At 52.1% G+C, this 14270-nt stretch overlaps 1 protein-coding gene across 1 annotated transcript in view; it reads right to left on the bottom strand.

Annotated features, from left to right (window-relative positions):
- Positions 1-20: 20 nt before the first annotated feature.
- Positions 21-14270, bottom strand: part of ecpas (Ecm29 proteasome adaptor and scaffold) — a 50019-nt gene continuing 35769 nt past the window's right edge. The window contains exons 31-46 of the mRNA XM_031814600.1: positions 13288-13304; positions 11572-11779; positions 9860-10010; positions 9358-9513; positions 8623-8689; positions 8219-8310; positions 7783-7849; positions 6736-6933; positions 5686-5897; positions 5343-5386; positions 4949-5141; positions 4710-4848; positions 4020-4125; positions 3312-3406; positions 2662-2733; positions 21-1731 (exon numbers count right to left, since the gene is read on the bottom strand). Coding sequence (XP_031670460.1) covers positions 1592-1731; positions 2662-2733; positions 3312-3406; positions 4020-4125; positions 4710-4848; positions 4949-5141; positions 5343-5386; positions 5686-5897; positions 6736-6933; positions 7783-7849; positions 8219-8310; positions 8623-8689; positions 9358-9513; positions 9860-10010; positions 11572-11779; positions 13288-13304 — 1957 coding nt within the window. The 3' untranslated portion in view covers positions 21-1591. The remainder of the gene's footprint in view (positions 1732-2661; positions 2734-3311; positions 3407-4019; positions 4126-4709; positions 4849-4948; positions 5142-5342; positions 5387-5685; positions 5898-6735; positions 6934-7782; positions 7850-8218; positions 8311-8622; positions 8690-9357; positions 9514-9859; positions 10011-11571; positions 11780-13287; positions 13305-14270) is intronic.

Below are 14270 nucleotides of genomic sequence, written 5' to 3'. Positions count from 1 at the left end.
AAAACCCAAATAATGACGTCTTCAAAGCTCAAGGTAGTTTATTTATTTTTGGAGACAGAATTACATGCCTCCCTCTCACACCAACCGACCCCTCACTGTTCATTGTTGGGTTTTTAATCAACATGGCTGAAAATATATTTTTTACACATGCAAACTGGGGGAGAGAAAGAAGTAATTACCAAGTTCAGACAGAGAAACATCACTGGTCACCAACTCTAGTTCTGAAGAGCTCCAGAGGTAGGTGCAGGCTTTTGGTCCAACCCAGCACTAGTTAACATTACCTATCATCAGGCGTTCGACAGAAAATTAACAGTATTGTGGAGCTCCCCGGCACCTATTTCAGTCCAAACCGTGATAAGTGTTGGGCTGGAACAAAAGCCTGCTGATCATCTCATTCCATTAAAGACCTAGACAACCAGGTGAGGGGAGGTCCTTACTAATTAGTGACCTTAAATTCATTGAGGGAGAAGGCAAAACACACACTCAGCCCTCTGGAATGATCTGATTGGCTGGAACAACAGCCTCCATAACACCCAGTAGCTTTCCAGGACCAAGGAGTTGACAACCAATGTATTAAATAAAGTTGCAGTATCATCCTGGGTTTACGTCCCAAATGGCAACCCCTATTTCCCACTAGTAGTGTTTAGAGAATCAGGGCACCATGTGGGACGTACCATTGTAGTTCATCAGTAGGGGTGGACTGTACTGGCTGCTGTAGGAGAGAAAGAAGGGACCCGTTTAGAAGCTGTTACACAGGACCCAGCGGCACCAGATTCCCAAACTGCCCAGGACTAGTTTTTTTTAAAGAAAGTATGTAAGACTAAAAAAAAAACAAATCTCTAAATGATTTTAGTTTGGGAAATCTATTCCAAAGTCTCCAAGAGATGCATGTGATCCTTTACAAATCCAAACAAGATTTTAAAATTGATGTTTTTAGTCAATTGTGATCCATCTGCTCAAGAAAAGAAATGATAAATTGTCCCGCGGCTGAATCTAGTTGATGGACGACAATAGTGCACTACTTCAGAGCAGAGAATCCTATGGGATCTGGTCAACAGTAGTGCACTATATAGGGAATAGGGTGCTGTTTGTTTACATAGTGAGTTGATATGGCGTTTACAATTATAAATGACCCAGCCAGCCGTCCACCCATTGACATTATAATCATCACACCTGTCCACAGATCTGGGGGGTGTGTTCAGGGTTGACTAGGTGTGTGTGTGTGTGTGTTCAGGGTTGACTAGGTAGGTTTGTGTGTGTGTTCAGGGTTGACTAGGTAGGTTTGTGTGTGTGTTCAGGGTTGACTAGGTAGGTTTGTGTGTGTGTTCAGGGTTGACTAGGTAGGTTTGTGTGTGTGTTCAGGGTTGACTAGGTAGGTTTGTGTGTGTGTTCAGGGTTGACTAGGTAGGTTTGTGTGTGTGTGTGTTCAGGGTTGACTAGGTAGGTTTGTGTGTGTGTGTGTTCAGGGTTGACTGGATGTTCCTCCGTAGTTCCTGGGCCTTGTCTCGGAGGTCAGGTCTGCTGTCTGTCTGCAGGGTGGACTAGGTAGGTGTGTGTGTGTTCAGGGTGGACTAGGTAGGTGTGTGTGTGTTCAGGGTTGACTCTGGATGTTCCTCCGTAGTTCCTGGGCCTTGTCTCGGAGGTCAGGTCTGCTGTCTGTCTGCAGGGTGGACAGTGACCGTTGCAGCTGTTCGCGACTCTTTCCCGAGACACACTCCCACTGACCGCTCTCTGCAACGACACACACAATGTCCCCTTCAGGGTCTAGGAGGGGAGACACTCTGTCCCCCTAGGGGGTAAAGGAGTGGAGACACACTCCCACTGACCGCTCTCTGGAACGACACACACAACCTGTCCCCCTCGGGGTCCAGGAGGGGAGACACAACCTGTCCCCCTCGGGGTCCAGGAGGGGAGACACAACCTGTCCCCCTCGGGGTCCAGGAGGGGAGACACAACCTGTCTCCCTCGGGGTCCAGGAGGGGAGACACAACCTGTCCCCCTCGGGGTCTAGGAGGGGAGACACAACCTGTCCCCCTCGGGGTCTAGGAGGGGAGACACAACCTGTCCCCCTCGGGGTCTAGGAGGGGAGACACAACCTGTCCCCCTCGGGGTCTAGGAGGGGAGACACAACCTGTCTCCCTCGGGGTCCAGGAGGGGAGACACAACCTGTCCCCCTCGGGGTCCAGGAGGGGAGACACAACCTGTCTCCCTCGGGGTCCAGGAGGGGAGACACAACCTGTCCCCCTCGGGGTCTAGGAGGGGAGACACAACCTGTCCCCCTCGGGGTCTAGGAGGGGAGACACAACCTGTCCCCCTCGGGGTCTAGGAGGGGAGACACAACCTGTCCCCCTCGGGGTCTAGGAGGGGAAATAATTCATCCCCTTCAGAGTTTAGGAGGTAAATAGTTTTCAAACAGAAGATGACGCAGTGATCATGAATATATTTTGTTCTCAAATGTTGCCTCAGGTTTGAGTAAAATTACCTCCTAGATAGACATTGTGCATCAAAATTCAACTCAAACATAGTCCTATATTCTAGGCATGGAAGGTCAAGTCCTGCACACTGGTGCTTTTACTTCCTGGGTTAAAAACCTCCTTTAGAAGAGTTGAGAGAAGTGGGACTAGTCATATAGCCCCGTAAACAGACGGAACGGAGACTCACCTCCTGTCCTCTTCACCAGTAGTTCCACAACAGACAACGCTTCGGTCCTCACAGAGGAGTAACTCTTATTCTCTACAGGAGGAAACATTTTAAATGAAAACATGGTGAATCTTTCTAATAAGAAACATCTAGGATCAATTTCGCTACACCTGGATTAAAAAAATCATGATTTACTCAGAAAGTTAAATGTTACCTAGTGGCTGTGTGAGAACAGTGTATAGGTCTTCCCTAATGGGTGTTTGAGAGCAGTGTACAGGTCTCCCCTAGTGGTGGTGTGAGAGTAGTGTTCAGGTCTTCCCTGGTGGGTGTGAGAGAGCAGTGTACAGGTCTTCCCTAGTGGGTGTGTGAGAGTAGTGTTCAGGTCTTCCCTGGTGGGTGTGTGAGAGCAGTGTACAGGTCTCCCCTAGTGGTGGTGTGCGAGCGCAGTGTACAGGTCTTCCCTAGTGGGTGTGAGAGCGCAGTGTACAGGTCTTCCCTAGTGGGTGTGAGAGCGCAGTGTACAGGTCTTCCCTAGTGGGTGTGAGAGAGCAGTGTACAGGTCTTCCCTAGTGGGTGTGTGAGAGCAGTGTACAGGTCTTCCCTAGTGGGTGTGTGAGAGTAGTGTTCAGGTCTTCCCTGGTGGGTGTGTGAGAGCAGTGTACAGGTCTTACCTAGTGGGTGTGTGAGAGCGCTGCATGTCTCAGTGAGAATAAGGGACAAGGCTGTGAAGTTCTGGTTGTCTTTCTCTTTCTCCAACAGTAGCAACCTACACAGGAAGTAACAACAAGAGAAAATCATTTATCAAATCAGATGGAGAACAACATGTACCAGTCAGATGGGAGTCAGAAAGGACAGGAGAGACATGGCAGCATCTCCACCTCGCCCTCCAATAGGCTAGAAATATGTTTTAAGTCTTTCAGATCTAGATAGGGGTAGAACAGGGCTCTCCAACCCTGTTCCTGGAGAGAGACCCTCCTGTAGGTTACCCCTCCTGTAGAGAAACCCTCCTGTAGGTTTTAACTCCAACCCTGTTCCTGGAGAACCTCCTGTAGGTTTTAACTCCAACCCTGTTCCTGGAGAACCTCCTGTAGGTTTTAACTCCAACCCTGTTCCTGTAGAGAAACCATCCTGTAGAGAAACCCTCCTGTAGGTTTTAACTCCAACCCTGTTCCTAGAGAACCTCCTGTAGGTTTTAACTCCAACCCTGTTCCTGTAGAGAAACCATCCTGTAGAGAAACCCTCCTGTAGGTTTTAACTCCAACCCTGTTCCTGGAGAACCTCCTGTAGGTTACCCTCCTGTAGAGAGACCCTCCTGTAGAGAAACCCTCCTGTAGGTTAACCCTCTACAACCTTCCTAGACTGTGTGTTTGTGTCCTTACCTCTGGAAGTATGTCTTCATAGACTGTAGCACCCCCACCTGGACCCTCCATGTACTGAGTTTCAACCTCTCACACATCAGACAGCACAGGTCCAACTGGAAACGCTCTGGGAAGAGACACAGCATTAAACACACAGTACTACAATACAATTACAATCACTTCTGATATAATCACCTTAATGTTTACGCTTCTATTGAAATTAGACATTTACAAATCTCACCCTGGGTTTGTGCGGGCTGTTGGGCCAGTCAGAACCTTACCCTGGGTTTGTGTCGCTGTTGGGCCAGTCAGAACCTTACCCTGGGTTTGTGCCGTCGTTGGGCCAGTCAGAACCTTACCCTGGGTTTGGGCCGCCGTTGGGCCAGTCAGAACCTTACCCTGGGTTTGTGCCGCCGTTGGGCCAGTCAGAACCTTACCCTGGGTTTGTGCCGCCGTTGGGCCAGTCAGAACCTTACCCTGGGTTTGTGCCGTCGTTGGGCCAGTCAGAACCTTGCCCTGGGTTTGTGCCGCCGTTGGGCCAGTCAGAACCTTGCCCTGGGTTTGTGCCGCCGTTGGGCCAGTCAGAACCTTGCCCTGGGTTTGTGCCGCCGTTGGGCCAGTCAGAACCTTGCCCTGGGTTTGTGCCGCCGTTGGGCCAGTCAGAACCTTACCCTGGGTTTGTGCTGCCGATTGGGCCAGTCAGAACCTTACCCTGGGTTTGTGTGTTGTTGGGCCAAGTCTTGCCCAGCGTCTGGAAGGCACAGAGTAGCGCTTCAGTCTGCAGCTCCTTCTCCTTCTCATCCCGATCGTCATCACTATCATGTCTCAACCTCGAAGTTGCTGCAGAGTTCTGTAACACAGGATTAGACATCACACATTTTGGACCAATCGATAGAACACTGATGTCATCAAGGAGAAATACACAAACTCTGTCCATCTGTCTCTCTCACCTTCTTAATGAGTGGTATGAGTATGTCTGCCATATCACTGAAGCGGTCTTCCTGTGTGGCCTGCAGGACGTCAGCAGCACAGCCCAGGGCAGCCATCTTGTAGACCAGGTTGTCTTTACGACACTCCTTCAACACCAGATCTATCACCTCTGGTACACTGGGCTGGCCCGGGGAGGACTTCTGGAGTTCACCACTAACACACATCATCATCATCCTCATTATCACCAACATCCCCCTTCATTATCACCAACATCCCCCTTCATTATCACCAACATCCCCCTTCATTATCACCAACATCCCCATTGTCACCAACATCCCCATTGTCACCAACATCCTCATCACAGGGACAAGAGACAGACTGCTCCTAGTGTCAGAAGGAGAGGAGAAACCGTACCTGCACTTAGACACCACAGAGCCGATGGCGTTCAACAGCTCCTCCTGCGGACAAACAAACAACTGGAGTGAGAAGACATCTGTACTAAACACTAGACACAAACAACTAGAGTGAGAAGACATCTGTACTAGATGACACCTGTACTAGACATCTGTACTAGACACTAGACATCTGTACTAGACACTAGACATCTGTACTAGACACTAGACATCTGTACTAAACACAAGTTGGTCAAGTTAATTACAACCTCAACTCTTATAAGCACCCCCCCCTTCTACTGACCACTTTATCACACACACACACACACACACACACACACACACACACACACACACACACACACCTTTCCAGTCCAGGTGCGTCCAACCAGTCCCTGCAGTAGAGCGGACAACACCATACCCAGGTGAGGGGCGACCAGAGAACCCGTCTGTTGCTTAGCGATGGACGCCATGGCAGCCGCGCCCTGGGCCTTCATCTTCCACGACTGGGACTGCAAGGCCTTCTGGGTAATGTCGATCAGCTCCGTCATGTAGAGGCGGATGCCCCCAAAGCTTCCTGGAAGACGACGACGAGAGGTCAGGGGTTGAAAAAGTCCAAATGTTTTGTCTTTCCTATTGATATATTTTAACCTGTGTCTTCGTGGTATCCAAGTGGTAGTCAGAGGAAGGCCCTAAAAATTGTCAAAGACCCCAGGCACCCCAGTCATAGACTGTTCTCTCTACTACCGCACGGCAAGCGGTACCGGAGTGCCAAGTCTAGGACAAAAAGGCTTCTCAACAGTTTTTACCCCCAAGCCATAAGACACCTGAACAGGTAACCAAATGGTTACCTGGACTATTTGCATTGTGTGCCCCCCCCAACCCCTCTTTTACGCTGCTGCTACTCTCTGTTTATCAGATATGCATAGTCACTTTAACTATACATTCATGTACATACTACCTCAATTGGGCCGACCAACCAGTGCTCCCGCACATTGGCTAACCAGGCTATCTGCATTGTGTCCCACCACCCGCCAACCCCTCTTTTTACGCTACTGCTACTCTCTGTTCATCATATATGCACTGTCACTTTAACTTCACTAGGGTAGGGGGCAGCATTTCTCTCCTCTCTCTCTCTCTCTCTCTCTCTGACCAGGTGTGTTTCTCTCCTCTCTCTCTCTCTCTGACCAGGTGTGTTTCTCTCCTCTCTCTCTCTCTCTGACCAGGTGTGTTTCTCTCCTCTCTCTCTCTCTCTGACCAGGTGTGTTTCTCTCCTCTCTCTCTCTCTCTGACCAGGTGTGTTTCTCTCCTCTCTCTCTGACCAGGTGTGTTACCCTCCTCTCTCTCTGACCAGGTGTGTTACCCTCCTCTCTCTCTGACCAGGTGTGTCTTCCTCTCCTCTCTCTCTCTCTAACCTGGTACGTGTTCCTGCCAGACTTCGTTCCACAACGTGGCGTCGTGGCTCTCTCCCTTCTCCTCGTCTGGTCCCGGCGCCTGGTGCATACCCAAGAAGGCTAGCGGCAACGCTACCACCGCATGCCCCTTCAGGACATCAGGGCTGTAGTGGCTGATAGCGTGGACCGTCAGGGCGCACGACGACCTGTACACCGGCTCTGGGGGGGGAGACAAAGAGTCATGTCATCTTTAGAGACTGAAGAGACGCCGTCCAACTCACTTCCTGGACGGCCGCTGAGTTTTGTTCATCCTTTCAATGACAAAAAGACAGGAACTCTCGTGACCTGGTTGTCTAACTAAATCAACTACCAAGTGAATTCCCACCGACGCTCGGGCCCTCCAGGAAGTGAGCCGGACACCGCTGATCTAGGAGCAGTATCTCGTGGTTGTTTTGGGGGACTGGGCAATAACTCGGCCTTCCAGGAAGTGAGCCGGACACCGCTGATCTAGGAGCAGTGTCTCGTGGTTGTTTTGGGGGACTGGGCAATAACTCGGCCCTCCAGGAAGTGAGCCGGACACCGCTGATCTAGGAGCAGTGTCTCGTGGTTGTTTTGGGGGACTGGGCAATAACTCGGCCCTCCAGGAAGTGAGCCGGACACCGCTGATCTAGGAGCAGTATCTCGTGGTTGTTTTGGGGGACTGGGCAATAACTCGGCCCTCCAGGAAGTGAGCCGGACACCGCTGATCTAGGAGCAGTGTCTCGTGGTTGTTTTGGGGGACTGGGCAATAACTCGGCCTTCCAGGAAGTGAGCCGGACACCACTGATCTAGGAGCAGTGTCTCGTGGTTGTTTTGGGGGACTGGGCAATAACTCGGCCCTCCAGGAAGTGAGCCGGACACCGCTGATCTAGGAGCAGTATCTCGTGGTTGTTTTGGGGGACTGGGCAATAACTCGGCCCTCCAGGAAGTGAGCCGGACACCGCTGATCTAGGAGCAGTATCTCGTGGTTGTTTTGGGGGACTGGGCAATCAGAGGAGGAAGTAGATGGGACAGATCCTGTTGTCTCACCTTCTTTCTCCAGGTACCAGGTGTTGAGTTTCAGTAGGAGTTTCTCTACACTGCTGTCCTTTGCTGTCTGAGGAGACAAGACAGTTCTATTAATACAACCTGACTTCAGGTTAAACGAGTCACATGACACCGAGGAGGGAAAATGGCTAATTGGGCCCAATTTGGATATTTCCACTTAGGGGTGCTCTCACTGTTGTGGCCAGTGGTTTAGACATTAATGGGTGTGTGTTGAGTTATTTTGAGGGGACAGCAAATGTACACTGTTATACAAGCTGTACACTCACTACTTTACATTGTAGCAAAGTGTCATTTCTTCAGTGTTGTCACATGAAAAGATAACCTCAGATATTTACAAAAATGTGAGGGGTGTACTCAGTTTATATGGATATACAGTATAACACTGATGCAGTTAGTTAGATAACGCCATCCTACTCACCCTGACTAGATGTCCCAGAGCGAAGGAGAAGGCTTTCTGGACCACACTGCTACGGTCATGAATCCCATTCAGTAGGGCACTCATCAGTTTACCTGTCTCACACACACACAGAGACACAGAGACACACAGACAGAGACACACACAGAGATACACACAGAGATACACACAGAGATACACACACACACACACACACACACACAGAGACACACACACACCATGACAGAGACAGTAAAGAAGGCCCAGTCCAGGGAAACCAGACCATAGAGGAGAGGTTTTAGTGAACTGACAAAGACAAAACTCTACTCCATCTCTCCATTTATCCTTTTGGATGTTGACCAGACAGGACATCTGGGGGGGGTCGGTACGGTAAAGTCTACCTGTACCCCAGAGGGTAACGTGGTTACCTGAGTAGGGGGTGAGGTCCTGGGGACACTGGACGGTGAGGGACACGATCACACTGGCACAACCACCCTGGAACAACAGAGGAGACACTGGTAATTGTGACATTAATTCAGATTCAGACTGTTGACTGGTCACATGTTCAGGGCTGCAGGTGTGATTGGAGGAGACAGTGTTTAAATGGTCACATGTTCAGGGCTGCAGGTGTGATTGGAGGAGACAGTGTTTAAATGGTCACATGTTCAGGGCTGCAGGTGTGATTGGAGGAGACAGTGTTTAAATGGTCACATGTTCAGGGTTGCAGCTGTGATTGGAGGAGACAGTGTTTAAATTAACAAACATCTATATATATTAACAACTGCTACAGTGATGAATGTCACTGGGGTGGGGGGGGGGGGGGGCATTAACAAACATCTATATATATTAACAACTGCTACAGTGATGAATGTCACTGGGGGGGGGGGGGGCATTAACAAACATCTATATATATTAACAACTGCTACAGTGATGAATGTCACTGGGGTGGGGGGGGGGGGGGGCATTAACAAACATCTATATATATTAACAACTGCTACAGTGATGAATGTCACTGGGGTGGGGTGGGGGGTGGCATTAAGACACAATATGCAGTTTATCACCAAGGAAAACAGCGGAGGATTTGACATTCCCGACAACGTGCCCAACTCGTCAGGCGGAGACAGACACGGTTCAGTATTCAGGTTGGTGAGAGAGGGTGTTACCTTGGTGCCCAGACCCACTCCACTCTTCAGTAGGTCACAGAGTCTGGGGACCAGCTCCCCCAGAACAGACACGTCCAGGTGCTGCAGACACATGTTGATGGTCTCCATCATGGGGGAGGACTTGGCAGCACTGAGTCTGGCAGCATCCATGGCACTCTGGAGAAACAGACAGACAGAGAGAGAGGGAGACAGACAGCGAGAGACAGACAGCGAGAGACAGACAGCGAGAGACAGACAGAGAGAGAGGGAGACAGACAGCGAGAGACAGACAGCGAGAGACAGACAGCGAGAGACAGACAGCGAGAGACAGAGAGGTTACGTCAATTACTGCCGATAATCACACCTCTGGAGAAACCGCAGTTATAGTCTGTGTGTGTGTGGTATGTACCTTCTCCTGCTCGGAGGCTGAGGTTTAGTAGGTGTGTTCTCTCTGTGTGTACGTTACCTTCTCCTGCTCGGAGGCTGAGGTTTAGTAGGTGTGTTCTCTCTGTGTGTACGTTACCTTCTCCTGCTCCGTGGCTCGGAGGCTGAGGTAGTTGAGGACCTGTGGCTCCAGGACACTGAGAGCCTCCAGGAGTGCTGGGATCAGACGAGGGGCGTGGGGCTTCAACCTATTACCAGCTGTCTTAGACACCTTCACCAGGGTCTGGATACTGGAGGGAGGAGGGCTGCTTAACTGCTACGGCCTACAATGTCCCTAAAGGTTTTACATTTCATTCATATAGAGAGACACCGACAGAGAGAGACCGACAGAGCGAGAGAGAGCGAGAGACAGTCAGACCGACAGAGCGAGAGAGAGAGACCGTCAGACCGACAGAGCGAGAGAGAGAGAGACCGACAGAGCGAGAGAGACCGACAGAGCGAGAGACAGTCAGACCGACAGAGAGAGAGACCGTCAGACCGACAGAGCGAGAGAGAGAGAGACCGACAGAGCGAGAGAGACCGACAGAGCGAGAGAGAGAGAGAGAGACCGACAGAGCGAGAGAGAGAGAGAGAGACAGAGCGAGAGAGAGAGACCGACAGAGCGAGAGAGAGAGACACCGACAGAGCGAGAGACCGAGACCGACAGAGCGAGAGAGAGAGACACCGACAGAGCGAGAGACCGAGACCGACAGAGCGAGAGAGAGAGAGAGAGACCGACAGAGCGAGAGAGACCGACAGAGCGAGAGAGAGAGAGACCGACAGAGCGAGAGAGAGACCGACAGAGCGAGAGAGACCCCGACAGAGCGAGAGAGACCGACAGAGCGAGAGAGAGACCAGAGCGACAGACCGACAGAGCGAGAGAGAGACACCGACAGAGCGAGAGAGAGAGACACCGACAGAGCGAGAGAGAGAGACACCGACAGAGCGAGAGAGAGAGACACCGACAGAGCGAGGAGAGAGAGACACCGACAGAGCCGAGAGAGAGAGACACCGACGGATGCGAGAGGAGAGACACCGACAAGAGGCGAGAGAGAGAGACACCGACCAGAGCGAGAGAGAGAGACCACCGACAGAGCGAGAGAGAGAGACAACCGACAGAGCGACGAGAGGAGAGACACCGATCAGATGAGGGGACCACGAGAGGAGAGAGAGAGACACCGACAGAGCGAGAGAGAGAGACACCGACAGAGCGAGAGAGAGAGACACCGACAGAGCGAGAGAGAGAGACACCGACAGAGCGAGAGAGAGAGACACCGACAGAGCGAGAGAGAGAGACACCGACAGAAGCGAGAGAGAGAGACACCGACAGAGCGAGAGAGAGAGACACCGACATGAGCGAGAGAGAGAGACACCGACAGAGACCGACAGAGAGCGAGAGAGACCGACAGAGAGAGCGAGAGAGACCGACCGACAGAGCGAGAGAGAGAACAGAGCGACAGAGCGAGAGAGAGAGAGAGAGCGAGAGAGAGAACAGAGCGACAGACCGACAGAGCGAGAGAGAGCAAGAGAGAGAACAGAGCGACAGAGCGAGAGAGACCGACAGAGCGAGAGAGATCGACACCGACAGAGCGAGAGACCGACAGAGCGACACCGACAGAGCGAGAGACCGACAGAGCGACACCGACAGAGCGAGAGAGATCGACACCGACAGAGCGAGAGAGACCGACAGAGCGAGAGAGACCGACAGAGCGAGAGAGACCGACAGAGCGAGAGAGACCGACAGAGCGAGAGAGACCGACAGAGCGAGAGATCATATACAGAGACCAATGAACACACATGTGGGAGGCGTACCTGAGAGAGCGGACCTCAGGCACGTTGCTGACGATGCCTTTATCCAGGAGGGTTGGTAACAGAACAGCTACAGTCCTCTGGGCTGCTAAACCTGACGACTCACACATCCTAGTACACACCTGGAGACGAGAGAGATTAATGTCACACACACACCTGTAGATGTCACACACACCTGTAGATGTCACACACACCTGTAATGTCACACACACTGTAGATGTTCACACACACCTGTAGATGTCACACACACACCTGTAGATGTCACACACACACCTGTAGATGTCACACACACACCTGTAGATGTCACACACACACCTGTAGGATGTCACACCACACACCTGTAGATGTCACACACACACACCTGTAGATGTCACACACACACACCTGTAGATGTCACACACACACACCTGTAGATGTCACACACACACACCTGTAGATGTCACACACACACCTGTAGATGTCACACACACACACCTGTAGATGTCACACACACACCTGTAGATGTCACACACACACACCTGTAGATGTCACACACACACCTGTAGATGTCACACACACACCTGTAGATGTCACACACACACCTGTAGATGTCACACACACACCTGTAGATGTCTCACAACACACCTGTAGAAATGTCACACACACCTTAGACGTCACACACACCTGTAGACGTCACACACACCCTGTAGACGTCACACACACCTGTAGATGTCCACACACACCTGTAGACGTCACACACACCTGTAGACGTCACACACACCTGTAGACGTCACACCACCTGTAGACGTCACACACACCTGTAGACGTCACACACACCTGTAGACGTCACACACACTGTAGACGTCACACACACCTGTAGACGTCACAAAACACCTGTAGACCGTTCACACACACCTGTAGAGCTCACACACACCTGTAAGACCGGCACACACACCTGTAACGTCACAACACACCCTGTTAGACGTCAACAACACACCTGTAGACGTCACCAACACACTTGTAAGCGTCACACACACCGGTAGACGTCACAGGACACCTGTAGAAGTCACACACATCCTGTAGACGTCAACACACCTGTCGACGGCACACCAGCAACTGTAGACGTCACACACACCTGTAGACGTCACACAGCAACCTGTAGACGTCACACACACCTGTATAAAGACGTCACACACACCTGTAGACGTCACACACAGTAAAGCCTCCTTACCTTACTCACGTGTTTGAGGGTGTATATCATCAGCGCGTGCCTGACAGACTCCTGGTAAGACAGACAAATAGACAGGTCAGCACAACAACCCCCCAGACACTACCCCCCCCAGACAACTACCCCCCCCCCCAGACACTACCCCCCCCCCCCCCAGACACACCACCCACCCCCCCCCCAGACCCTACCACCCCCCCCAGACACTACCCACCCCCCCCCAGACACTACCCCCCCCCCCCCCCCAGACACTACCCCCCACCCCCCACCCCCAGCTATAATAACCATCTGACAGACTCCTGGTAGACATACAATACACAGGTCAGCACAACACCCCCCAGACACCTACCCACCCCCCCCCCCCTACACTAACCCCCCCCCCCCAGCACTACCCCCCCCCCAGCTATAATAACCCATCTGACAGACTCCTGGTAGACAGACAATATACAGGTCAGCACTACCCCCCCCCCAGTACACTACCCCCCCCCAGACACTACCCCCCCCAGCTATAATACCCCATCTGACAGACTCCCTGGTAGACAGACAATATACAGGTCGCACTCCCCCCCCCCAGACACTACCCCCCCCCAGACACTACCACCTACCCCCCCCCCCAGACACTACCCCCCCAGCTATAATAACCCATCTGACAGACTCCTGGTAGACAGACAATATACAGGTCAGCACAACAACCCCCCCCCCACACGACCCCACTACCCCCCCCCAGACCTAGCTACCCCCCAGCTATAATAACCCATCTGACAGACTCCTGTAGACAGACCAATATACAGGTCAGCACTACCCCCCCCCAGACACTAACCGCCCCCCAGACACTACCGCCCCCCCCCCAGACACTACCCGCCCCAGCTATAATAACCATCTGACAGACTCCTGGTAGACAGACAATATACAGGTCAGCACAACAACCCCCCAGACACTACCCCCCCCCACCAGACACTACCCCCCCGCTATAATAACCCATCTGACAGACTCCTGTAGACAGACAATATACAGGTCAGCACAACAACCCCCCAGACACTACCCCCCCAGCTATAATAACCCATCTGACAGACTCCTGGTAGACAGACAATACACAGGTCAGCACATCAACCACACAGACACTACCCCCCCAGACCCCCCCCCCCCTCCCTCCCCCAAAGCTATAATAACCCATCTGACGCCCCCCCAGCTATATAACCCCCCCCCAGCCATAATAAACCCACCTGACACCCCCCCCAGCTATAATAACCCACCTGACACCCCCCCAGCTATAATACCCCCCCCCAGCTATAATACCCCACCTCACACCCCCCCCCAGCCATAATAACCCACCTGACACCCCCCCAGCTATAATACCCACCTGACACCCCCCTGCTATAATACCAATACCCCCCCCCCAGCTATAATACCCCACCTCACACCCCCCCCAGCTATAATAACCCCTGACCACCTGACCCCCCCCACCCCCCAGCTATAATAACCCACCTCACCCCCCACG

The sequence above is a fragment of the Oncorhynchus kisutch genome, unplaced genomic scaffold, assembly GCF_002021735.2.
Source record: "Oncorhynchus kisutch isolate 150728-3 unplaced genomic scaffold, Okis_V2 Okis07a-Okis12b_hom, whole genome shotgun sequence".
Classification (NCBI taxonomy): domain Eukaryota; kingdom Metazoa; phylum Chordata; class Actinopteri; order Salmoniformes; family Salmonidae; genus Oncorhynchus; species Oncorhynchus kisutch.
The sequence above is the reverse complement of the archived record's forward strand: the minus strand, read 5'-3'. Positions and strand labels throughout refer to the sequence as shown.